General features: G+C 44.7%; 1 protein-coding gene across 1 annotated transcript in view; it reads left to right on the top strand.

Moving 5' to 3' along the window:
• The window catches only part of Nipsnap2 (nipsnap homolog 2), a 32351-nt gene extending 12897 nt beyond the window's left edge, over positions 1-19454 (top strand). Inside the window, exons 4-10 of the mRNA XM_059249348.1 lie at positions 3900-4017; positions 4511-4581; positions 5445-5585; positions 7139-7170; positions 13764-13858; positions 15562-15645; positions 18208-19454. Of these exons, the coding sequence (XP_059105331.1) occupies positions 3900-4017; positions 4511-4581; positions 5445-5585; positions 7139-7170; positions 13764-13858; positions 15562-15645; positions 18208-18272 (606 nt within the window). The 3' untranslated portion in view covers positions 18273-19454. The remainder of the gene's footprint in view (positions 1-3899; positions 4018-4510; positions 4582-5444; positions 5586-7138; positions 7171-13763; positions 13859-15561; positions 15646-18207) is intronic.
• The last annotated feature ends 4679 nt before the right edge of the window (positions 19455-24133 follow it).

A 24133-nucleotide genomic window follows, 5' to 3' on the forward strand; every position in this document is an offset into this window, starting at 1 on the left:
TGGGCCTGAGTTTCCCAGGAGGGACTGCCGGGTGGGCGTCTTGGTCTTAAGCACTCCACACAGAATCCCTCGTCAGAACCCCAGGAAGACCCTCCTTCCCGATCCAATCTGTGACTCTGGCCTTTGGGTCTTGTTCCAGGCCCCCTCCTGGCTGCCTTCGGATAAAAAAAACTCCCCTCTCATCTGGACAACTTGGAGTGTTAGCAGTTCCAAATACGAACCTCCATTGTTTTTCCCTAAGAAGTCCCGTGTGAGGAACTGGGGTGGCCTTGGTGACTGGGTCTGTCATGCCAGCACATGGAAGGTGAAGACACAAAGATTAGGAGTTCAGAGTCGTTCTTGACTACGTAGTGAGTTCCAGCCTGGAGGGCAGCTTGGGCTACAATGTGAAACTCTTCCTAAAACTTTGAAAAATTAGCTAGCTGTGGTGGTGCATGCCTTTAATGCCAGCACTCGGGAGCCCAAGGGAGGCAGATCTCTGAATTCAAGGCCAGGTTGGTCTACAATAGTGAGTTCCAGGCCAACTAGTGCTATATAGAGACACCCTATCTGGCTATTTTTCCCCCGAATAAACTAAAAATAAAGGATCCGGAAGGATGGCTCAGTGGTTAAGAGCACCTGTTGCTCTTTGCAGAGGGACCTAGGTTCAGTTCCCGGCACTCCCATGATGACTAATAACTTAGTTACTCTTCTGTTGCTGTGCTGTGATGCTGTGACCAAAGCAACGTACAGAAGAAACATTTTATTGGGAGCTTACCATTTCAGAGGGTGAGTCTGTGGCCATCACGGTTGGGGGCATGGCAGGCAGGCAGGAGGTAGCTGGTAGAGCAGTGGCCCTTAGCTTACATCCTGATCCACAAACATGAGGCAAAGAGAGCTAACTGGGAATGGCATGGACCTCAAAGTCTACCCCTCACCCCATGACACACCTCCTCCAACAAGGCCACACCTCCTAATCCTTCTCAAAGTTTCACCAACTGGGGACCAAGCATTCAAATCTATGAGCCTCTGGGGTCCATTCTCATTTAAACTGCCACCAGTTCCAAGGGATATAGTGCCCTCTTCTGACATCCACAGTTACTGCATGCACATGGTACACAAACATACATGCAAAACTACCTATACACATAAAATAAAAATAAATATTGGCCACGAGTGGTGGCACATGGCTTTAGTCCCAGCACTTGGGAGACAGAGACAGGCAGATCTCTTTAGTTTGAGGCAAGCTTGGTCTACAAAGAGAGTACCAGGATACCCAGGGATACATAGAAAAACCCTATCTCAATAACAACAATAATAGTAATAAACCTTTAAGTAGTAAATATAACCAAAACCAAAGATGTTTATCTCTTGGTTTTTCCCCTCATAAAATGATATTTTCTCTGTGTTTATGCTTCCCTGGGTCATCTTTCTAGCCTGTCTTAGATTCCTGGCTATATGTCTTATGTGTGTTTGGACAGCTTATACTCACTTCACACTCAGCACCCCAAATCACCCGCTCTCCTTCTGTCCCTGCCATGTTCTATTTAACCCTTTCCTGGATTCTGGGAGATCAGTCACTGAGGGCTGGCATTCTTCACCTGCCTTGTCGTTGATCTCCCTGTACTTTCCTCCTCCCTCTCCCTCTCGGCCTACCGAGTCCCGTCCCCAAGTTACCTTCTCCTCTGGCTGCCCTTCTCCCTGGAGCGACATGTCCCTTAGCAACCCGTTACCCCAGAGTCTGTCCCGTTGATCTGCCTGAGTTCTGTTTTCTCCCCTCATCATGGTTTATTTTTTTGTTGTTTATTTGTCTGTTTTTTTCCTTTTCTTTAAAACTCCCTGCAGCACCTGATCCCATAACCTAACTGCTGCCTGGCCCTTAGGGGCCCCTGTCAAGAGACTCTGCCCAACCCACCCAGTTCTCAGTACAAGTACCACCTGTCTCCCAGCCTCCGCTTAGATAAGGCCTGGGCTTGTAAGAGCAAGTCTGGGGCCCCCACACAAAGAACTGACTGACTCCGTATGTGGGTTGTGTAGATGAGAAGCCTAGGGCCCATTGTTATTCCCCCCCAGAACTTTCTGGACCCCACCCTGATTGTACATACTATCACTCCTCTGCAGTAGCTCCACTGCACAGTTGGTTTACTTCCTGCTCACATCAGGGCACAGAAGGAAACTCATCCTGAACTTACTCCTCCACCCCCACCCCAGATCTGCATTATTTAAGAAAATCAACGTACACAAAAAAGTAAATGTCACCTCTCAAGAGGTAGACATGGGCTATCCTTGGCCGTGCACGCCTGTGATTCTAGACTTCCAGAATCTGAGGCAGGATTGTGAGTTCAAGGCCAGCCAGGAATATATAGTAACAAGACCTTATCTCAAAAGCAACAACAAAATTTAGATGTATGTAACTAATAAGACATAGGCCCACTGGAGGGTAGGGGGCAGAGGCAGGAGATCGATGCAAGTTTGAAGCCTGTATAATTTGCATAGCAAGTTCCAGGCTGGCCAGGGCTACCCAGCAAAATCCTGTGTCAAAAAAAAAAAAAAAACTAGTGGTGACACATGCCTTTGATCCTAGCACTCAGGAGGCAGAGGCAGGCGGATCTCTGTGAGTTTAAGGCTATCCTGATCTACAGAGAGAGTTCCAGGACAGCCAAAGCCACACAGAGAAACCCTGTCTCAAAAAAAAAGACTAAACAAACAACACGGTAGTACTTGTCACCAGCCTACTATTATGGTCTGTTGTTATTAGATAAATGGAACCAGTAACATTTCTTTTTTTCTTTCAGTTTTTTGAGACAAGGTCGAATATTAATTTTCTGTATAGCCAGGCATGGTGGCATGTGCCTATAATGCTGGTGCCTAGAAAAAAATCAGTCCCAAGTGTAAGGTCCTTATCAGCTATATGAGACCCTGTTTATACCATAGGAAGGTTTCCATGGAGTTAAGCTTGGATAGAACACCCGTGAAAAGTCACACACGGCCATGACTTGTGGGAGCTCAGGCACCCATCCTGCTCTTGGCGGTCCTGGATTGGCTGGCGTGTTCATTGTGATGCTTCTGAGATCCCTGTAGCTGGCTGAATTGAGTGGAACCAATTGTTGCTTGAGTGTATACTTGATTTTGATTCTTCCACATTGTTACACCACGCCAGTGGCCTTGGGGACTATGGAGGTCGGCTTGCTTCATCCCACTATGTTTGCTGCCTTGCTCTGCTGAGCTAGCTGCCCATCCTTCGTCCCTGTCTTGAATGCTTCCCCCCACTTTCTGATTTCTTCCATGATCTTGTATCTAATTCCCATCTTTCTTTCTTTATGGGAACCAGCAGAACTTAACTTTTGTAAACATCACATCCCTAAATAGCCTTTTTTTCTTCTTTCTCCTAAAATAGCAAATAATAGAAGCCATAACTCCTGGACTCTGGGACCTTTGGTCCTTTGTAAACACCTTTATCACATTCCAGGAGTTGCTTGTAAATACCCTGGAGTTAAAGCCTAAGCTGTTGATAAATGGGTGCTGACAGACAACAGAATTTGGCTAACACTTCAGTTCCGGACATCATCTTACAAATAGGCCATAGGGGGCTGGAGAGATGGCCCAGTGGTTTAGAGGACTGGTTACTCTAGCAGAAGACTCAGGTTTGACTCCCAGCACCCACACTGTGGCTTACAACCATCTGTAACTCTAGTTCCAGGGGATCCGATGCTCTCTTCTGGCCTCTGTGGGCACCAGGCACACACATGGTACACAGACATACATGCAGACAAAACACTCATACCGATAAAATAAATAAATCTGAAATAAAATAAAACACATAACGCTGTGGGGTCAGTTGCTAGAACACATGGTAAATGGTTGCATCCAATTGATGCTCCTGTGCTGTCTACAGGGAAATCGCTCCCCTGTGTAATCAGCTCTGCTGTTTTTTCTCTTTAAGTCAAGAAGTGTTACCAAAGATTCATGAAGGCAAGCAGTACCCTTGTACCTTGGTGGGAACATGGAACACGTGGTATGGCGAGCAGGATCAAGCCGGTAAGAAGCAGAAGTCTTTGGGATAGATATCTTTGTGCTACTTTGCAGTCATTCAAATTATTTTGCAATGTAATGCTTGTTTTTACAGTCCTTTTCAAGCCCCGTCTGGTTTCATGGATCAAGTGGTTTCTTCAGTAACTCACTGTAAAAGTTACTTTTTTTTTTTTTAATGTTCAAATCTGTTATGGAAACTTTGTAATATAACTCAATGGCAGATACAAGGCACACTACAATGTTGTACCATGTTCATATGGTAGATACAAGGTACACTACAGTGTTGTAACATGTTCATATGGTAGCTACAAGGTACATTACAATGTTTTACTGTATTCATGTGGTGGATATGAGGTACACTACAATATTGTACTGTGTTCACATGGTGAATACAAGGCACACTACAGCGCTGTACTGTGTTCATGTGGCAGGCATCTATATTGTCTAGGTAAGAGTGCCTTGAGACTAAATGTGTGCTGTCCTTTAAAATGCATTTCAGTCCACCTGTGGAGGTATGAAGGAGGCTATCCAGCCCTCACGGAGGTCATGAATAAACTCAAAGAAAACCAGGTAACAATTTTGGGGAAAAAAATTTATTTATAGATAATAGATATGCTTGTGTAGTCTAATGTTACAGGGTGTATTCACACAGAACTTCATGAAGACCCAGTTATCAGCTTTTGTTAGTAAACCATTTAGTTTTCATAGTAGAAATTTCATCATATCAGCTCTTAAAATTGTATGTAAGCATGAAATTATTAGATTTAATACTATCAAAATCACAATTCCTCCATGAACATTGAAATTGATGAGACAAGACTCTAACACTGGCCAAGCTGCATGGTAGACACAGCCTTAGATTACAGTTAGAAACTGTCAGCCTCATACATTGTTTTCAATTTTTCAATTTTTGTTTGTTTGTTGGAGACGGTCTCATATAGCTCAGGCCAGCCTCAAACTCCTTATGTACCCAGGGATGGCCTTAAGTTCCTGATTCTCCTGCCTTCCCAAACTCCAGGATCATAGGTGTGTGCCACTGTCCCTGGGGTATGTGCTGCTGTGGATCAAACCCCAGCTCAGTAGTTTAGAGGGCTTGTTGCTCTTGTGGAAGACTGAGGTTTGATTCCAACACCCACAGTTCTAGGGGGTCCTGATGCCCTCTTCTGACCTCCATGGGTGCCAGGGTTATGCATGGTGCACATATATTCATGCAAACAAACATTCATACACATGAAATAAAATAAATCCTTGAAAAAAAATCTGGATACATTAGGAAGTGGAAAGGAATGCTGTATTCATTATTTCAGTGCAATAGATAAAAAATAAGATGGTCTTTCTTATAACCATATCCTGTGGAATTTAGTTGTTACTAAAGTATATTTATATATGTAAGTATTCGAAGATTTCACAAGCATATTTTTTTTCACCCAAAGGAATTTGTAAATTTCCGTAAAGCCAGAAGCGACATGCTTCTTTCCAGGAAGAATCAACTGCTGTTGGAGTTCAGTTTCTGGAATGAGCCAGTGCCGAGATCAGGACCCAATATATACGAACTCAGGTCCTACCAGCTCCGAGTAAGTAGTGAACGCAGGCGGTGTCCCTGACGCAGACAGTAAAACAGAAGTAGGCGTTTTGTTACGTGTATTTTTCAAGGGTGGTGGCAGTGATTGGAAACAGGGTCTGGCCTTGGCCGTTTAGCCCAGGCTGGCCTTGAACTTGAGCTCCTGCCGTAGTCTCCTGAGTGCTGGGATTTCAGACATCCAGCACCATATCCGCCTTATATTTTGATTAGACTTGTTTTCTCCCAATCTAGTCTTTTTTTGTTTTACTTTTCTCTCTCTCTCTCTTTCATCCTTTTCCTCCTGCTAAGTTCTTTTGTATTTATGGCATTATGTATAATGTTTGTTACTTGATGTTTTTCCAAGTAATTTTTTTGAGGGTGGCTTCAAACTTAGTATGTAGCCAGGGTTAGCCTTGAACTCTTGGTCCCCCTCCTTCTACCTCCCCAGCACTGGGATCACAGGTGTACACCACCTTATACATAAAAATAAATTTAAAAAATTAAAAATTGTGAGCCGAGCGGTGGTGGCGCACATCTTTAATCCCAGCACTTGGGAGGCAGGGCCAGGTGGATCTCTAAGTTGAGGCCAGCCTGGGCTACCAAGTGAGATCCAGGACAGGCACTAAAACTACACAGGAAAACCCTGTCTCAAAAAAAACAAAAAAAAAAAACAAAAACAAAAACAAAACTGAGCTCTGTGCAAGCCAGGTAAACACTCTATCAACTGAACTACGTTACATCCCTAACCCCCAATAACATTTTGTTTGAGGAAACACCTTGAGTGCAGAACTAGGCACAAAGTACAGCAACTACACTTGCTGAACCAAGAGTGCCTAATAAACACTGAGTGTTGCACAAATTCAACAGCACTGTCTGTGTGAGAAGGAGAGTGAGCCAGGCCTGGTGGCGATTGCCTTTAATTCCAGCACTTGGGAGGCCAAGGCAGGCAAGTCTCTGAGTTCAAAGCTACCCTGGTCTATATAGCAAGTTCCAGGATAGCCATGGCTACATAGAGAAATCTTATCTCAAAAAAAAAAAAAAAAAAAAAAAACCAACAAAAAAGAACTGAATAAAAAATGGAAATGCTTTTTTTTTCAACTTTCTAAACGTGTCCTTCCTGTGTACTAAGAAGAATGACCTAGATATAGCCCCATTTTTATTGATTGTACATACAATAAAAAACATGGTTAATTACATCCATGAACCACCTTCTTTGTATACACATCCTTCGCCCTTGCCAGACTCCAGTGACAGCAGCATTACAAGGTGTCCGTCTCTGTGATCTAATGATCAGCTCTGTGCTGGGGGAGGTGGAGAGACGGGAGGTGGAGAGAGGGGAGGTGGAGAGAGGGGAGGTGGAGAGAGGGCCTTCAGTGCATCAGAGGATGGCCCGACAATGGTTTCATCACCATCCGTGGGTGACTTACTCTTAGGGTATGTGTGGGTTGTTTTCTCATAGGACCCCGTAAACTGCTACAGTGATGGCAGAGGAACACTGCAGATGATCAGTTTGTTCCTATCCTTTATGTTTCCATACCACTAACCAAACTCTAAATTCCCTTTCAGCCGGGGACAATGATCGAATGGGGCAATTACTGGTAAGTACGTTATTATGTTGAGTTTGTCAATCCCATGAATTATTTTAAGCCATGCCATGAATGATTTTTGTTCTGCCTTTTGAGACAATCTCATAACCCAGCCTACCTTCAGACGCACTATGTAACCAAGACAGGCCTTGAACTCCTGATCCTTGTGCCTCCGCCTCCCAGGTTCCTGGACTTCCAGATGTGTGTCACCACATCTGGCTCATACTATAAATCCTTAAGTAAAAAAAAAAAAAAAAGCTTAAATGCCTTGACTTAGTGCTGCATTTTTCACAGAGTCTCTCACTGCGTTGCCAGGATAGTCTTGAATGCCTGGGCTCTAATGTGCCTCCTGCCTCCACCTCTAAAGAAACCGGAAGTGTAGACACACACCACCACACACCACCATCCTTTTTTCTTTCCCCCCCCTTGAGTGGAGGCGGTTTTTTGGGGGATTTGTTTTAGTTTAGGTTTTTTGTTTTTTTGTTTTTCTTTTCAAGACAAGAGTTTCTCTCTGTAGCTTTGGAGCCTGTCCTGGAACTCAGTCTGTAGCCCAGGCTGGCCTCGAACTCACAGAGATCCGCCTGCCTCTGCCTCCCAAGTGCTGGGATTAAAGGCGTGCACCACCACCGCCCGGTGTCACCATCCATTTTGTAAGATTTATTTTTCTTTTGTGTGTCTGGGCATCTTGTCTGCATGTACGTCTGTGTACTGCATGCATGCAGTACCCACAGAGTCCAAAAGAGAGTGTTGGATCCTCTGGAACTGGAGTTACAGGTGTTTGTCACCCACCATTGTGAGTTGGGAACCAAACTTGGTCCTCTGGAAGACCGGCAGGTGCTCTTAAGTACAGAGCTGTCTCTCCAACCCCTGCCCGATCTGTCTTCTGTAATTGTCTTTTTACTACGTTTTTTGTTTGTTATTGGTAGGGCATGGTGCCTGCGGAAGCCAGAGGACAGCTTCCTGGAGTTGCCTCTTTCCTTCTGCCGTATGAATCCCAAGGATGAAACGCAGGTCGTCAGGTTTGGCTACAAGAGCCTTTAACAAACCCTGAGTCATCTTGCTGGCCCCTGGTTTAGATGGCTTTGTTTTATGTTTTTATGAAAAAATTGAAACATGTACAAAACTAGACAGAACAATATAACGGATTCCCCATTCTATACTTACTTCTAAGCTTCCATAATAATTTTTAAAGTAATTTTTATTTTTATTTCATGTTCATTCATGTTTTGCCTGCATATATGTCTGTGTGAAGGTGTTAGATCCCCTGAAACTGGAGTTACGGGCACTTATGAGCTGCCATGTTGGTGCTGGGAATTGAACTCGGATCCTCTAGAAGAGCAGCCAGTGTTCTTAGCCAATGAGCCAACTCTCCAGCCCTGCTTCCATAATATTAACACAAGTCAAATATCACATATAATCCCACCACTTAGGCTAACGTGGGACAGTCACAAGACATAGGCAGACCCTGTCTCAAAAAACAAAACAAACAACAAACAAAAACACATACATAAAAATAAATCACTAACACATGGCCAGTCATGTTTAGGTCTAACTCTTCCAGTTAAGACTCTTAGGAATTACCAAGAGCACATGCTGTTTAATCTATAACCCTTTCAACATACATCCTTTCAAAGGGGCTTGCAAACCAAGTCTCAGTACTGTGTGACACTATTCTGTACACTTCAGATCTCCTCAGGGATCTGGGGTTTGTTTACTAACAGAACAGCTGGGGTTGATGATGCAGCTCTTTTTCTTTCTGTAGTTTGCATAGCAAAGTACCAATGCAAGTTAAAACAGACCAAGTAGGAAGATTGACAGTTCTCTTCAAAAACTGGTACCTTAAGCCTTATGTTGTGTGGCCTGTAATCCTTCCTACTCAGGGAGGTCGAAGCAGGAAGATTGCCACAGGTTAGATGCCAGCCTGAGATACAATGGAAGATGTTCTCTTTAAAAAGTGTCGTCTTGCCGAGCAGTGGTGGCACACGCCTTTGATCCCAACACTCGGGAGGCAGAGGCAGGTGGATCTCTGTGAGTTCTAGATGAGCCTGGTCTACAGAGTGAGTTCCAGGACAGGCTCCAAAGCTACACAGAGAAACCCTGTCTTGAAAAAACAGAACAAACAAACAAACAAAAAGTATGGTCTTGGTACATGGATAAGCCTATAGACCAGTGGTACAGAACTGAAGGGCTAGAAATTAACATTTGATGGCATTTATGAGCAGGTTCTTTTTGACAAATATGCCAAGGTAAATCTTCCTACAGTGAGGGGAGATAGTTATTTAATCAAAGGGTGCCAGGAAAACTGGGTATATGGAAAAAAAAGTTTACACTCCTGGCTTACATTGTGTAAAAAATATAAACCAACTCAAGGGGCTGGAGAGATGGCTCAGCAGTTAAGAGCATTATTTGCTGCTCTTGTAGAGTAGGGTTGAGGTTTTTTTTTTTTTTTTTTCTGAGACAGGGTTTCTCTGTGTAGCCCTGGCTGTCCTGGAACTCACTTTGTAGACCAGGCTGACCTTGAACTCAAAAGATCCGCCTGCCTCTGCCTTCTGAATCCTGGGATTAAAGGCATGCACCACCAACCAACCCAGCATCAGGTTGGGTTTTTAACAACCATGGAAGTTCATAACCATTTGTAACTCCAATTTCAGGGGACGCTGATGCCCTTTACTGGCCTCCAAGGGTGCTGCATACACACAGTGCACATACATACATGCAGGTAGACAGACACTCATAAACATAAAATAAAAATAAACATTTCTTTAAATGTAAGAACTGAAGCATGAAAAAAGCCCAGGGAAAATCTTTGTTAGTCTGAACTAGCAAAAGTTCTTAGGTTCAGTACAAAAGTTCAATCTAGCTAGGTGTGGTAGAACACACTGTGCTCCCAGCACTGGGGAGGTAGAGGCAGAAGGATCAGGAGATCAAGGCTATCCCCAGCTACATAGCAAGTTTGAAACCAGCCTGTGCTACTGAGACCCTGCCTCAAACAAATAAAAAAAAATACATATTTGATTATGTGCTATGATAGGTACCATTTTTGTCAAGGGGTTTTTGTTCATGTTTCTGAGCTGTTTGTGTTAGCTTATAGCAGTTTAGATGTTCATACAACTGGGATGTTACTAATGAATATTTTTTCACAGTGAATCCACAGGATATGTTGAGGTTACTCAGCTACTTTAAACTTTTTCTATAGCCAGTTCAGCATTTGATTTGTATTTTGGCATGTAGGTAACTATTAAGATGGTGGTCTCCTCCGCAGCACACATTTCTGATTATTACCAGGCTACGGCAAGTATATTTCCTTTGCCTTCCATAACTGAATTAGAAAACTTCAGAATGAAACTAATAATCCAGAATATTTTATCACTGTCAATGAAAACCTCTTTTCTTCCTCCTGAGCAGTTACAGCGCACAGTTCAGTTGATTTCCTTAATTTCGAGATAATTGATCACATTTGTAATTTTTATGACCATATCTGTATAATTTGTGGGTAACTCATGGTGGATTCACAACAGAGGAACCTAGAGGCCTTGGTGGGGTCACACTTGGGGTACTCCGTGCACGTGAATGAGAGTGGAGGTGTACAAAGTGGTCTTCAGCAAGCTGGCCTCATCACTAACCGGACAGGTTGCTCCCCTGTTTCTGAGCCCTGTTAAGGTGTTAGAATTGAGTCTGTGAAGTTTCCCTTCAGTAAGAGAACACATTGGTCAGGCCAGCTGGAGAATCTTACTCCTTACTGGGCATAGTGGTTCACACCTGTAGTCCTAGCATTTGGCAAGCTGAGGCAAGATCATGATTTCAAGGCTAGCCTGGGCTAACATAGTAGGCCCTATCTCAAAAAAAAAAATGTAAAGCATCCGGTCCCATAAGGGTTATTTTTCTCACTGTAGATGTTCATAGCTTATTTTTCAGGTTCTGGTCATTTAAATAAATGACGGTGAATCTATCTCCCCAAATTTCATCAGCGCTAAGCCCTTCGTGTGCCTGAGACCAGGCCAGAGCTTGGGAAGTAGTAACACTGATTTCCTGGATAGTCCGTGGTAGTGTCTTTACACTTGATACACCCCAGCTTTGCTCTCCTGGTGAGATGGGAGCCCTACATCACTTGAAGCCCTGCCTTCATTTTTATCCGGGATGATAGAAAATTAATTTTGGGAAAAAGTCATTTTTAAACATTTTCAAGATTTCAGGTTCTCTCACTGAATGTGAAAACAGAGTCCCTGGTGCCAGTAGAAGAAGATGTTTAAGATTTTTTTGTTGTTGTTGTTGTTTTTTTTTGTTTTTTTTGAGACAGGGTTTCTCTGTGTAACAGCTCTGGCAGTCCTGGAACTCGATTTGTAGTCCAGGCTGGCTTGGAACTCACTGAGATCTGCCTGCCTCTGCCTCCGAGTGTTGAGATTAAAGGGATGCACCACCACTGCTGCCCCGTGATGTTTAAGTTAAAAAAAAAAAACCAAAAAAAAAAACCTGATGCTTTTTTTTTTCTTTTCTTTTTTTTTTTTTTTACAGTATTAAATCTTGGAAACAAAAGGGGTTTGGTATGTGCTTATTTGGTTGGTTGGTTTTAGAAGACTTTTTTTGTTTTTTTTGGTTTTTTTTTCAAGACAGGGTTTCTCTGTGTAGCTTTGGAGCCTGTCCTGGATCTCACTCTATAGACCAAGCTGGCCTTAAACTCACAGAGATCCGCCTGGCTCTGCTCTGCCTCCCAAGTGCTGGGATTAAAGGTGTGTGCCCCCCACCACCCAAACAGAAGATTTTTTTTAAATGATTTATTTTTATCAGTTTGCTTTGTTGTTTTGTTTTTTGTTATTTTTCTTTTTTTTTTTTTTAAAGAGCTATTTATTTATTATGTATAGTGTTCTGCCTGCATGTATGCCTGCATGCCAGAAGAGGGCACCAGGTCTCATTATAGGTGGTTGAGAGCCACCATGTGGCTGCTGGGAATTGAACTCAGGACCTTTGGAAGAACAGCCAGTGCTCTTAACCTCTGAGCCATCTCTCCAACCCCTGTTTTTTGTTATTTTTCAAAGCAGAGTTTCTCTGTGTAGCCCTGGCTGTCCTGGAACTGACTGTGGACCAGGCTGGCCTCGAACTCACAGAGATCCACCTGCCTCTGCCTCTCAAATGCTGGGATCAAAGGTGTGTGCCACCACTGCCAGGCCTGTTTTTATCGATTTTAAATGTGTATGTGTGTATGCACACACACATGCATGCTTCTGTGGAGATCAGCAGTGATCAGAGTCCTGGAAGTTGTGGTTGCAGGTGGTCACGAGCTGTCTGGGGAGTTGAACCTGGGTCCTCTAGAAGACCAGCAAATGCTCTCAACACTGAGCTCTCTCTCTCCAGAACCAGACACCCATTTTAAACCACTTCAATCATGACTCCATGCTGTGTGTATCAATAGCACACATGTATGCACACCCTCCACACATATGACCACCACCTCTGGCTTTCACAGTCTTCCTGCCCATCTTCCCCATAGATCCCTGAGTTTTCGTGGTTTATAGGACTGAACACTCCAAAGCCCCTTATTCTCTGCATGTGGACCAGTTGTGGGTCTCTGTGTTAACTGCCATCTACAAGGAAAGCTCCGATGAGGATTGAGCAATGTACTGATTAGTCATTTTATTACTCTGTCCATTTAACAGAATAATAGTAGCAGGTTGTCCCCTAGGGCCTATAATGTATTTATTCTGTTATTGGCCTCATTAACAGTATCAGATATGGATTCTACCTCATGGAATAGGCCTTAAATCCAACCAAAAAATAGTTGGTTTCCCCAATAACATTAGTGCCGCCATTGTACCGGTGGGCATATCTTGTGAGGAAAGTTACTGTAGACTGCCAAGTTCACAGCCGTGAAGTGGTTCCTTTTAAGTTAACAGCTCTCCTCCCCTTCCAGTTTATATCAAGAATCAGAAGTATAAATTTAAATTTAGTAATAAGCAGAAGTGCCACCATATATCTTTATGTTGCTGTTTTTATTCTGAAAAGTCATAATTAAATATTATCTACTTCTCACAAAAATAATTAGGAGGCTGAGGGTCATCTGGCCTACAGAATAAATTCTAAGCTTAGCCTGGGGTACAGAATGAGATCCTATTCCCCCAAAATTAAATAAAATAAAAACTTGATTGTATTTAATGATTTGATACGTGTTAGAAGAAAACAGTCTTCATTCCCACTAGCTGGCTCCGAGTGGAGGAAATACAGTCTGAGTCTTTGCTTCGATGGGAAAGGGTCTCATTCCATAGCATGGGCTGGCCTGGACTCACTGTGCAGCCCAGGCTGGTCTCTGACTTACTGCAGATCCTCCTCCCTCGGTCTTTGCCTTCCGAGTGCTGGGATCACAGGTGTGCATCAGCATCCCCGAAGTGCTGGGATCACAGGTGTGCATCAGCATCCCCGAAGTGCTGGGATCACAGGTGTGCATCAGCATCCCCGAAGTGCTGGGATCACAGGTGTGCATCAGCATCCCCGAAGTGCTGGGATCACAGGTGTGCATCAGCATCCCCGAAGTGCTGGGATCACAGGTGTGCATCAGCATCCCTGAGCGCCGGCTGACTCTCCTTAACCATCGGAACACTGCTTTTCTCTCATAGGGCCCGAGCCATTCGCTTTAGACAGGACAGTAATGAGGCAGTTGGGGGATTCTTCTCTCAAATTGGGCAGCTATATATGGTGCACCATCTTTGGGGTATGTGTATTTTTCCTTCTTTTGTGACTTACTGGGATTGAATTCATTACTAACGAAGTTGTGATACACAGCGGGGTAAATCTAGACTCGGTAACCTTAAACCCTATAGCAGATGCAAATGTCACAGGTGGATGATAAATGCTGGGCTTTCTAGAACAAAAAGACCATCAGCAGAGGCCAGTGGATCACTGGCTTATAAACTGGCAACAAGTCGGCCTCAAGTCAGATGTGTGGGCACGGCTGTAATCCCAGCACTCAGGAGGCTGAGAGAGAAGACTTGAGAGTTCCCTACCAGCAAGGGCTGCATGGAAGGTTCCAGAGCAGCCTTGAGCTATAAAGCAAGCCAGGGTAAAAAAAAGTGGGGGGCTGTTGGGGAGGCTACTGAGCATTGGAAGGGGGACATGGGAGGATGGTTATAATTATATTTCATTGCATGCATGTATGTAAATACAAATTAAAACGGGAAAAAATGACAACCAGAGTCTAGAGAGACGGCGCAGCAATGAAGAACTTGCTATTCTTCCAAAGAACCTGGGTTCAGTACGTCTGGCTCTAGGGGATCTGCTGCTCCCCTGGCCTCTGCATGCACCCGCCCTCGCATGGCATACATCACATTAACATACATACCTACACTTACATAAATTAAAAGGGTATGGCTGGCTGGTAGGACTTAATACCCATGTGCAAGGCCCAGGATTCAATCTTTATCAGGAAAAAAAAAAATCCACAAATAGTGCAGACTAGTTACATAGTAGCAGAGCCGCGGGGAAGCCAAGCTTCAGTGGTTACATTGAGGCAAAAAAGATAACTTCTCGTGGAAGGATCCTGTCATTACGCCCAGAAACCCTTGCGGTAGCCCGGGCTCTTCTGCTCAATTGAACTTACCTGTAGCATCTAAGAAACTTGAAAGCCTCCACTAATGATAGATTATAACAGTAACCCTTCCTCTTCAAAGCACCTCTGGTCAGCCATGTCCTCAACAGTGCATTGCCTGGTGAGTGAGATTTGACTCCACAAAGCATCAGAGTTTTCAAATGTATAGAGTTCACAAAAAAACAGCAACAAAAAGTGTGTTCTCCTGGTGAAAGGACTCACAGGTTAACAATACTGACTGCTCTTGCAGAGGACCCAGTTCATTTCCCAGCACCCACACAGTGACTAATGATCACCTGTAACCCCAGTTCCGGAGGATCTGTGGCTCTCTTCTGGCCTCCATGTCATGTACGGAGTACACATATATAATACATGCATTCATGCCTGCATATATATGTATAGATTATATATAGGCAAAACACACATAGATTTAAATTAAATCATTTTTTTAAATCAAAAACGTGTTCTGCCCTATCGCGTTGCATATGCCCATAATCCCAGTGCTTGGGAGACAGAGGCAGGAGGATTGTGAGTCTAAGGCCATTGTTTATCTGATCTGATCATAGATGTAGTATGTTATTGAAGAAGCTTCCTTGCTTTCTTAAAGACGTCGTGGGCTTACCGGATTATAAAACCCTGAGAGCAGACAGCTTCACTCCTCCCAGAAGCCCTCACATTGCCTTCTCTCAGTCCATGCTTGCTACTTTCCAAGTCAGTTCCTGAGTGACCAAAGTAGTGTCAGAGAAGGAGACAGGCCCCTGAGCGACCGTACTCCTGGAGTGTGGGGATTGTGTCTGACGCGGATCTCTTTCCCTGTGCTTATGTTTAAGCTTATAAAGATCTTCAGACCAGGGAAGACATACGGAGCTCAGCGTGGCAGAAGCATGGCTGGGAGGAACTGGTGTACTACACGGGTGAGCTGCTCATGACCCCTTACAGCTTTGGGGAAAACGCAGACAAAGTATAGGATGGAAGATAAGGCTAACAAGGCATGAGATAGACCGATTTTTTTTTTTTTCCTCTTTAAATACTAACTTGACTTTGTTTCAAATTAAGAATCTTGATTCTGCCCGGCAGTGGTGGCGCACGCCTTTAATCCCAGCACTCCGGAGGCAGAGGCAGGCGGATCTCTGAGTTCGAGGCCAGCCTGGTCTATAGAGCAAGTTCCAGGACGGGCTCCAAAATTACACAGAGAAACCCTGTCTCGAAAAGCCAAAAGGAAAAAAAAATTTTTTTTGATTCTTTAACCCGGCATGGTGGCTCATGACTATATTCTAGCTCTTTGGGAGGTTGATGTAGGAGGATCAAAAGTGTAGGGCCAGGCTAGGCTACAGAGTTAGACCCTGTCTGAAAAAAAGCAAAAATGGGGCCGGAAAGATGGCCCAGAATAAGAGCACTGGCTGCTCTTCCAGAGGACCTGGGTCCAATTCCTAGCACCCTCATGGTGGCTCACAACCAACCACCTGTAACTCCAGGTCTAGGGAATCCAGTGCCTTTTTCTGGCCTCCATGGGCATAATGCATATAGACATGTATGCAGACAAAACACCCATACACATATAATTAATAAATAAAATTATTTTTTAAAGCAGAAAGACAGACAAAATAAGAATATTGATTCTTGCTGGGCGGTGGTGGTGAGTTCTGGGACAGCCAGGACTACACACAGAGAAATCCTGTCTGGAAAAACCAAAAAACCACTATTGTATCACCTAGTAGAGTTTTCAGACATGTGGATAGCTTAATTTCTTTTAATTTAATTATTTTATTCCCTTGCTGTCCTAGAACTCACTATGTAGAACAGACTGGTCTCAAACTCACAGAGATCCACCTGCCTCTGCTTCCTAAGTGCTAGGATCAAAAGCATGCACCACCATGCTGGACTAGCTTAATTTTTTAATATATTATTTTTTTTTAAGTTTCTTTGTTCTCTAAAACTTATAATTTTTTCTAAACTTTTTTCCCATTAAAACCATCACTTCCCAAAAATAATTTAATACATCAATTAAAAAGAATATATTTGCAAATAGGTATGGTGGCACACACATTTGGAAGACTAAGACTGAAAGAATGCTCCAGGGTGGACTGGGCTCCAGAGTAATGAATAGCAATAATAGTAATGACAATGATAATAAATTTAGGGCTGAGGATATGGCTTTGAGCCACAGCACTAAAAGTCAAGAGCAATTATAAAGTTAATTTTTGTTTGGTTGGTTGTTTTCCCAGACAGGGTCTCCACTGTATAGCCCTGGCTGTCCTGGAACTCACAATGTAGACCAGGCTAGCCTCAAACTCATAGAGATTGGCATAAAGTTCAATTCGATGGGAATTTAGCTGCATACTAAGAAGATGAGAGAGCAATCTAGGAAGTAGAAATAGCTTGTCTTTTAGTTTAAAAAAAAAAAATCACACAATTGAGCCAGGCCTGTGCCAGGAAGGGGAGGTAGGTAGGGCAGGTAGGTAGGAAGGTCCCGGTTAAAGGTCTTCCTTGGCTACATGGAGAGTGGAAGCCAGTCACAAAAGAAACAAAATCCTTAATCGTATGTAATTCTGTGTTTTATTCTTCTGTTATTTTGATACAGTCTCTCTGTATCAAACTTGTTCACAAACTTGGGGGGGGAGGGGTCCTTCCTGCCTGAGCCTCCCACACACCGGGATTACAGATGTGAGCCGCCATGCCTGCCTGTAATTTCCTCTTAAACTTCTCATCAGTTTCCAGAATGTGTCTTAGTCCACAGAAGTGGTTGGGGTTTTTTGTTTTGTTGTTTTGTTTTGTTTTGTTTTGTTTCAAGGCAGGGTTTCTCTGTGTAGCCCTGGCTGTCCTGGAACACACTCTGTAGCCCAGGCTGGTCTCGAACTCACAGAGATCCGCCTGCCTCTGCCTCCCGAGTGCTGGGATTAAAGGTGTGCGCCACCACGACCCATCGGTTTTTACAAATTTTTAAATGAAAAAAAAATTTTTTTTCCATTTATTTCCATGCGTGCTGTTGTTATGTTGGGGGGCAGCGGCCCACCACAAAGCACACCTGTGGATGTCAGTGGGCAGTTTGTGGGAGTCAGTTCTCTCCTTCCTCACGTAGCCCCCAGGGATTGAACTCAGGTCGTCAGGCTTGGTGACAGGTGCCTTTACCCTGAGCTTTCTACTTTCCTTTCTATGGGATACTTTTAGATGCAGTATTATTTGGATTTTTGTTTGTTTGTTTTAGTTTAAAGGACTTTTTGAGAAAGTGTTATTTTTCCACAGCCAAGACTTGGCTAATTTCCCATCAAGCAGCTCTCCAGGCTGGACCCTCTTTCAGTTTCAGTGACACCCTAGTCGGTGCTGTCACCGATTTCTGCCCCGGTACCCAGTCCCTTTCCTTACCTCCCCTGCTTTCTAGCAGCGTGTGTTTCTGGTCTGCGCAGGCGCCTTGTTAATGTGTCCTTACCCCGGTGCCTTCGGAAAGGCCCGCGAAGTAACCTGCACCTTGCTTTCAGTCCCGCTCATTCAGGAAATGGAGTCCAGAATCATGATCCCGCTCAAGACCTCACCCCTCCAGTGAAGCTTCCACGTGCCTACACGGATTTCCGGGATGAATACATGTCATGAATTCGTTTCAGCCATTCATCAAGTGAAAAAAAGAAACCGAGGTGTAAACTGCTGTACATAGCTTGTGAGATCTCTTTTCTTTAAAGTTTGCATAATCACGAAGGGAAATCGGGGATCGGACTACCCCGGAGCATCACGCTGACACAGCTCTGCTTACCAAATTTAAGCCTCTAGCCCTTCAGGAAAGCATGATCGTTTGAAGCTGGGGGTGGTAGCTTGCACTCAGGGAGCTGAGGCAGGAGAATTATAAGTCCTAGGTCAATCTGGGCTACACAGAGTTTCAGGCAAGCTTGGACCCCTGGGCTTCCATAGTGAGACCCTGTCTCAAAAACCGAATTTAAAATTCGAATCATCTCTGAGTAAAATTCTATCTCTGAAAAAGAATCAGCTATTGCTTTCTATTTTTTTAAAAAAAAAAAATCTGTTTTATGTTTACAGATTTCTACAAATTTCTTTCCTTCAGGAAGAAATACAAATTATGTCGTTTCCCGAGCATTTTTTCTGAGTCTCAAACTAGGAACAAATTATGAGGGTACCCAATGGCTGAAAAGGTTCTGATTTTGTGACTTTTGGTCAGTCAGGGAGGGCTGAGCAGTGTACCACCCTGAACTGGAAGGGTGGTCACGGGGCACCTGCCCAGTAATTCGGGCTCCACCAGGCACTGTGTCCTGAGGGGTTGACATGAACCAGTGCACCACATGCGATTTGGTAATAAACACCTCAGATAGCTCTAATTTTATTTGTAATATTTTTCTATAAAACAAGTAGCTCTTGGAAAAGAGGTTTTATTTTGTAAGCCGCCATCTGTGACCTCTGACCTCTGGTTCTATTTTGGTAAGCGCACAGCAGACACTTCCAAGATCTTGTATGAAGGGCAGTGCACGTTGGGTCTAAGTTGACATAAAGCTTCATATTCTGTCTGTCTCCGTTTGGTTTTGTTTTTTAATGTAGTGTGCCAATTTTGTGACTGCAGTCCTGTGTGAAAGTCCCACTGAACTGAAGAATTATGTCTGCCCTGCAAATTGATATGTGTAAAATAAAGTATGACTAAATCTCCTATCAGATGCCTAATTTTTACATGCGAATGGTTTTCTCCAAGAACATAGAAAAGTAAATAAAATCCTCTTAATTTTCACATTTTGCATGATTGAAACCTTTTTTGTTTTGTTTTGTTTTGTTTTTGTTGTTTGGTGGTTTTGAGACAGGGTTTCTCTGTGTAACGGCCTTGGCCTTCCTGGAACTCACTCTGTAGACCAGGCTAGTCTTGAACTCACAGAGATCCACCTGTCTCTGCCTCCTGAGTGCTGGGACTAAAGGCGTGCGTCACCACCAGCTGTTTGTCTCTTTGTTGGTTTGGTTTTTTTGAAACAGAGTCTCACTCTATAGCCCATGCTGGCCCAGACCCAGAACGTTCAGAATCCTCTGGCCTTTCCTTCCCCAAGTGCTAGAGTTATATACACGAACCACCACACCCTAAAAGAAAAAAAAAAACAAACAAAACCTCATTTTTGCACCAGCGATCCATCTCTCTCATCCTTAGGGTGAGGACAATCGGCTGTCTTCCTCTTCCTCTTTGAGTTTTGGGGAAAATTTCAATTTTTAAATTTTTTTGTAACTCTAACTGTAATTACGTGTGTGTGTGTGTGTGTGTGTGTGTGTGTGTGTGTGTGTGTGTGGCAGAGGAGAGAGAGAGGTAGAGGTAGTTCATGGGTGCACAGCCTGTGGAGGTCAGAAGACATCTTTTGGAGTTGGTCCCCTCCTTCCACCACGTGGGTCCCAGAGATTAAATTCAGGTCACGATGTGTGGCAGGCAGTGCGTGCCTTTTCCCACTGAGCCATCTCACGGGTCTGGTTGTTTTGAGACAGGGACTTACTGTATGTCAGGTTGGCTCTAAATCACAGCAATCCTCTTACCTCAGACTTCTGAGCACTGGGATTACAGGTGTGCCAACAGGTCTAGCTGTGTTTTTGCCTTCAAGAAAATGAAGAAGCCAGGCAGTGGTGGTGCACACCTTTAATCCCAGCACTCGGGAGGCAGAGGCAGGCTGATCTCTGAGTTTGAGGCCAGCCTGGTCTACAAAGTGAGTTCCAAGATGGCCAGGGTTTCACACAGAAACTGGAAACCCTGTCTCCAAAACAAAACAAAAAGGCTAGGGCTGAGGGTGCAGCTCACTTTATAGAGTGCTTATGCACAAGCTCTCCCAGGCTCAATCGATCTCCAGAGCTTACACTTACACACTGGGCATGCTGGCACATGCTGGAATCCCAGCATTTGTAAGGTGGAAGCAGGAGGTGGATCAGGGGTTCAGGGCCATCCTCAGCTATAGCATAGTTTGAAGCCATCTTGAGCTACAGGAAACCTTGTCTCCCAAAAAGGCAAAATAAAACCAAGAGCATGACGTTGCTCCTGCCCGGCTCCACTGGGACCCATTCTCTGGATAAACTGCTGTTTTAATGAATGTATATATTCTCCTCCCCAGGCAAGTACGTCTCTAAGAAAGGGAGAGAAACCCCCAGAACAGCAGCAGTGAAAGATTCCAGAGATACTCGGAGCCACCTTAATGATGGCAGAGATAGGACGGCTTTTTGCCTCTACAGCCTCAGAATCTTTTGTTTGCTTGTGGGTTTTGTTGTTGTTGTTTTGTTTTGTTTTGTTTTGTTTTTCTTCCCCAAGACAGGGGCTCTCTGTGTAGCCCCGGCTGTCCTAGAACTCACTCTGTAGACCAGGCTGCCCTCAAATTCACAGAGATCCGCCTGCCACTGCCTCCCGAGTGCTGGGATTAAAGGTGTGCACCACCACCACCACCACCACCACCACCACCACCACCACCACCACCACCACCGCCACCACCGCCACCACCGCCTGGCAGCCGACAGAATCTTAACGGTCGGTTTCATCCGGACCAGTAAGTGACCTGTCCACAGGTCACATGAGTTCTGTTCACATCCTCCAAAGTGTTTTCCCATCTCTCCTCATGCAGTTCCCCCAACCCTGAGGTCAGCAGGACAAGAACCGCTGCCTCCAACAGAAAGATTTGCTCACTCGCTCCTGACTGCCACCAGGTCACACCCAGAGCTGAAACCCTTTCCCCAACATTCTTTATCGAATGCATTACTAAAGTTAACAATTTACCTAAACCAGGCGTTTCCACCCTGACCTACTACTTATTAACACTGGCCCCAGCGTTAACGTATTAATACAGCAGATGAAATCTTACTCCCTAAGGTTCTTTTTTTTTTTTTTTTTTTTTTTTTTTTTTGGTTTTTTTCGAGACAGGGTTTCTCTGTGTAGCTTTGCGCCTTTCCTGGAACTCACTTGGTAGCCCAGGCTGGCCTCGAACTCACAGAGATCCTCCTGGCTCTGCCTCCCAAGTGCTGGGATTAAAGGCGTGCGCCACCACCGCCCGGCCTCCCTAAGGTTCTAAGACCTACTTTGTGAAGAACAGTGTGAGGATAACAGGCCTGTGCAACCTCACCTGGAGTTCTGTGGTGCTCGGGATGGACCCCTCGGGCTTCCCGCATGCCAGGCAAGCACTCCACCAACTGCGTTCCTCCAACTCTTCACCCTTTAAAAAAAATAATTTATCTGTGTGAGTCCGTCTATGAGCGCACGTGCCGTGACATGCCTAAGGAGACCAGAGAACAACTTGCAAGAAAGAGTCTGTTCTCTCCTTCCACCGTGTGGGTCCTGGGGGCAAACTCAGGTTGTCACGTCGTCAGGGTTGACATCCAGAGCCTTGACTTGCTGAAGCATCACACCTCACCACCCTTTCCTCATTTTTTTTTTGTTTTTGTTTGTTTTGTTTTGTTTTTCTGTGTGGCCCTGGCTGTCCTGGATCTCACTCTTTAGGCCAGACTGGCCTAACTCAGAGATCCGCCTGCCTCTGCCTCCTGAGTGCTGGGATTAAAGGAATTCACCACCACCACCCGGCCCATTCCTTCTTTTTAATATTTTATGTGTGTGTGTGCCTGAGTATGGGTATGTGCACTATGTATATACGGGTGCCCTCAGAGGCCAGAAGACAGCATTGGCTCCCCTGGAACTGGAGTTACAGGGATAAGCCACCCCATGTGGATGCTAGGAACCAGGTCATCTTCAAGAGCAGTAAATACTCTTAACTAAACCATCTCTCTACCTCCCCCCATCCTCAAATGTTTATTAGTTTTGCATGCATGCACTCGTGTGTGTGCACACACGTGCATACGCTATGGAGTGAGGGGGGTCAGAAGACAATCTTGTGGAGTGGGTTCTCTCCACCTTTATGTGGATTCTTGAGATCTAACCAGGCTTGTGTGGGAAACACCTTGACCCACTGAGAAATCTCGCTGGCCCTGTTGTTTAGAGACAGGGTCTCATGCAGTCCAGGCAGGCTGGTTCAGTCTCACTCTGTACCCAAGGTGGGCCTTAAAATCCTGATCTTCCCACTTTGCTGGGATCACAGGCGTGTACCACTCTGCCCACTTGCTGCTTTTTTTTGATATAGTTAGTATCTGGCTGTGAAGTCCATTCTTGCCTGGAGCCTCAGATCCTCCTGCCTCAGACCCCAGAGTGCTAGGATTACAAGTATATACCACTATACCTAGCTACGAAGGCTTGTATTGCTTCAACCAGGACAAACTTCAACCCCTTAACTTTCTCTGGTTATACAAACAGTTTTCATAGATTGAAAAGTGGCACCCCCAAACAGGAGCTGTATCATGCTGCTACCACTCGGGGAACCCCCCCTACTATATCTACCCGTGGATGCCGCCCGTGGGAGAAGTAACCTCTGGCTGCTTCCAGCCAGTCTACAATTAGAAAAGCATGAGAGAGTTCAGTACAGTTCTTGCCTCATTCATATTCACCCCTGACACAACAGAGAGGAGATTGTACCAGTTGTCGGGGTGGTGAGCTCAGAGCCGGTGGCCTATGGCCCACAGAACTGATGGTAGGATTGTAAACTTCTCTATCAGAGTCTCCATCTGCACCCTTATCAGATTCCTCTGGGGCAAATTTGGCATCGCACCTGTTCAGATGTCCTGTCAGGAGCAAGCTTTTGTAACCAAGCAGGTGGTGGCCTCCTCCTCCTCCTCCACCTCTGCCTGGGCTTGTGTGCCCTAGGTGGCAATGAAAACGGAGACCTTTTGTAGCAGCACTCTGCTGAGACCCAGCGTGCCTGGTCCTGCCCATTTTGTTCTGCTGAGAAGTGCAAACCCACAAAGCAACATCCAGGAGAACTGCCAGGAAGCATTTACAACCGGGACAACGGCCTTGTTGTTTGGGAGCCCGTGGGAGCGCGGCCAAGCACACTCCTCCATGCCTCTCCTCCAAACCCTGAGCTTTTTGCTTTGTTTTGCCTTCCAGTTTTTGTTTTGTTTGGTTTTCTGTTTGGTTTGGGTTTTTTGTTTTTTCTTTTGTTTCTCTTTCTGTCTTTTTTTTTTTTTTTTTTTGGTTTTTTTTTTTTTGGTTTTTCAAGACAGGGTTTCTCTGTGTAGTTTCGATGCCTGTCCTGGATCTCACTCCGTAGACCAGGCTGGCCTCGAACTCACAGAGATCCACCTGCCTCCCGAGTGCTGGGATTAAATGCCTGCGCCACCACCGCCCGGCTGCCTCAGCCTCTTGAGTGCTGAAGATTTCAGGCACCATTCACCCTCAACTGATTTTGAAATTGGACACATTTGATCAATTGGGCTAAGTTATAAATGTTTTATATAATTTACACTAGCCAAACACTGAGCAGTAGAGGCTAGGGCTGGGGTGGAGGGCTTGCCTAGCATGTATGAAGCCTCACATTCAGTACTCAGCACTGAATAACCCAGGCATGATGGTGCACA

Source organism: Peromyscus eremicus, chromosome 23 (assembly GCF_949786415.1).
Source record: "Peromyscus eremicus chromosome 23, PerEre_H2_v1, whole genome shotgun sequence".
Lineage (NCBI taxonomy): Eukaryota > Metazoa > Chordata > Mammalia > Rodentia > Cricetidae > Peromyscus > Peromyscus eremicus.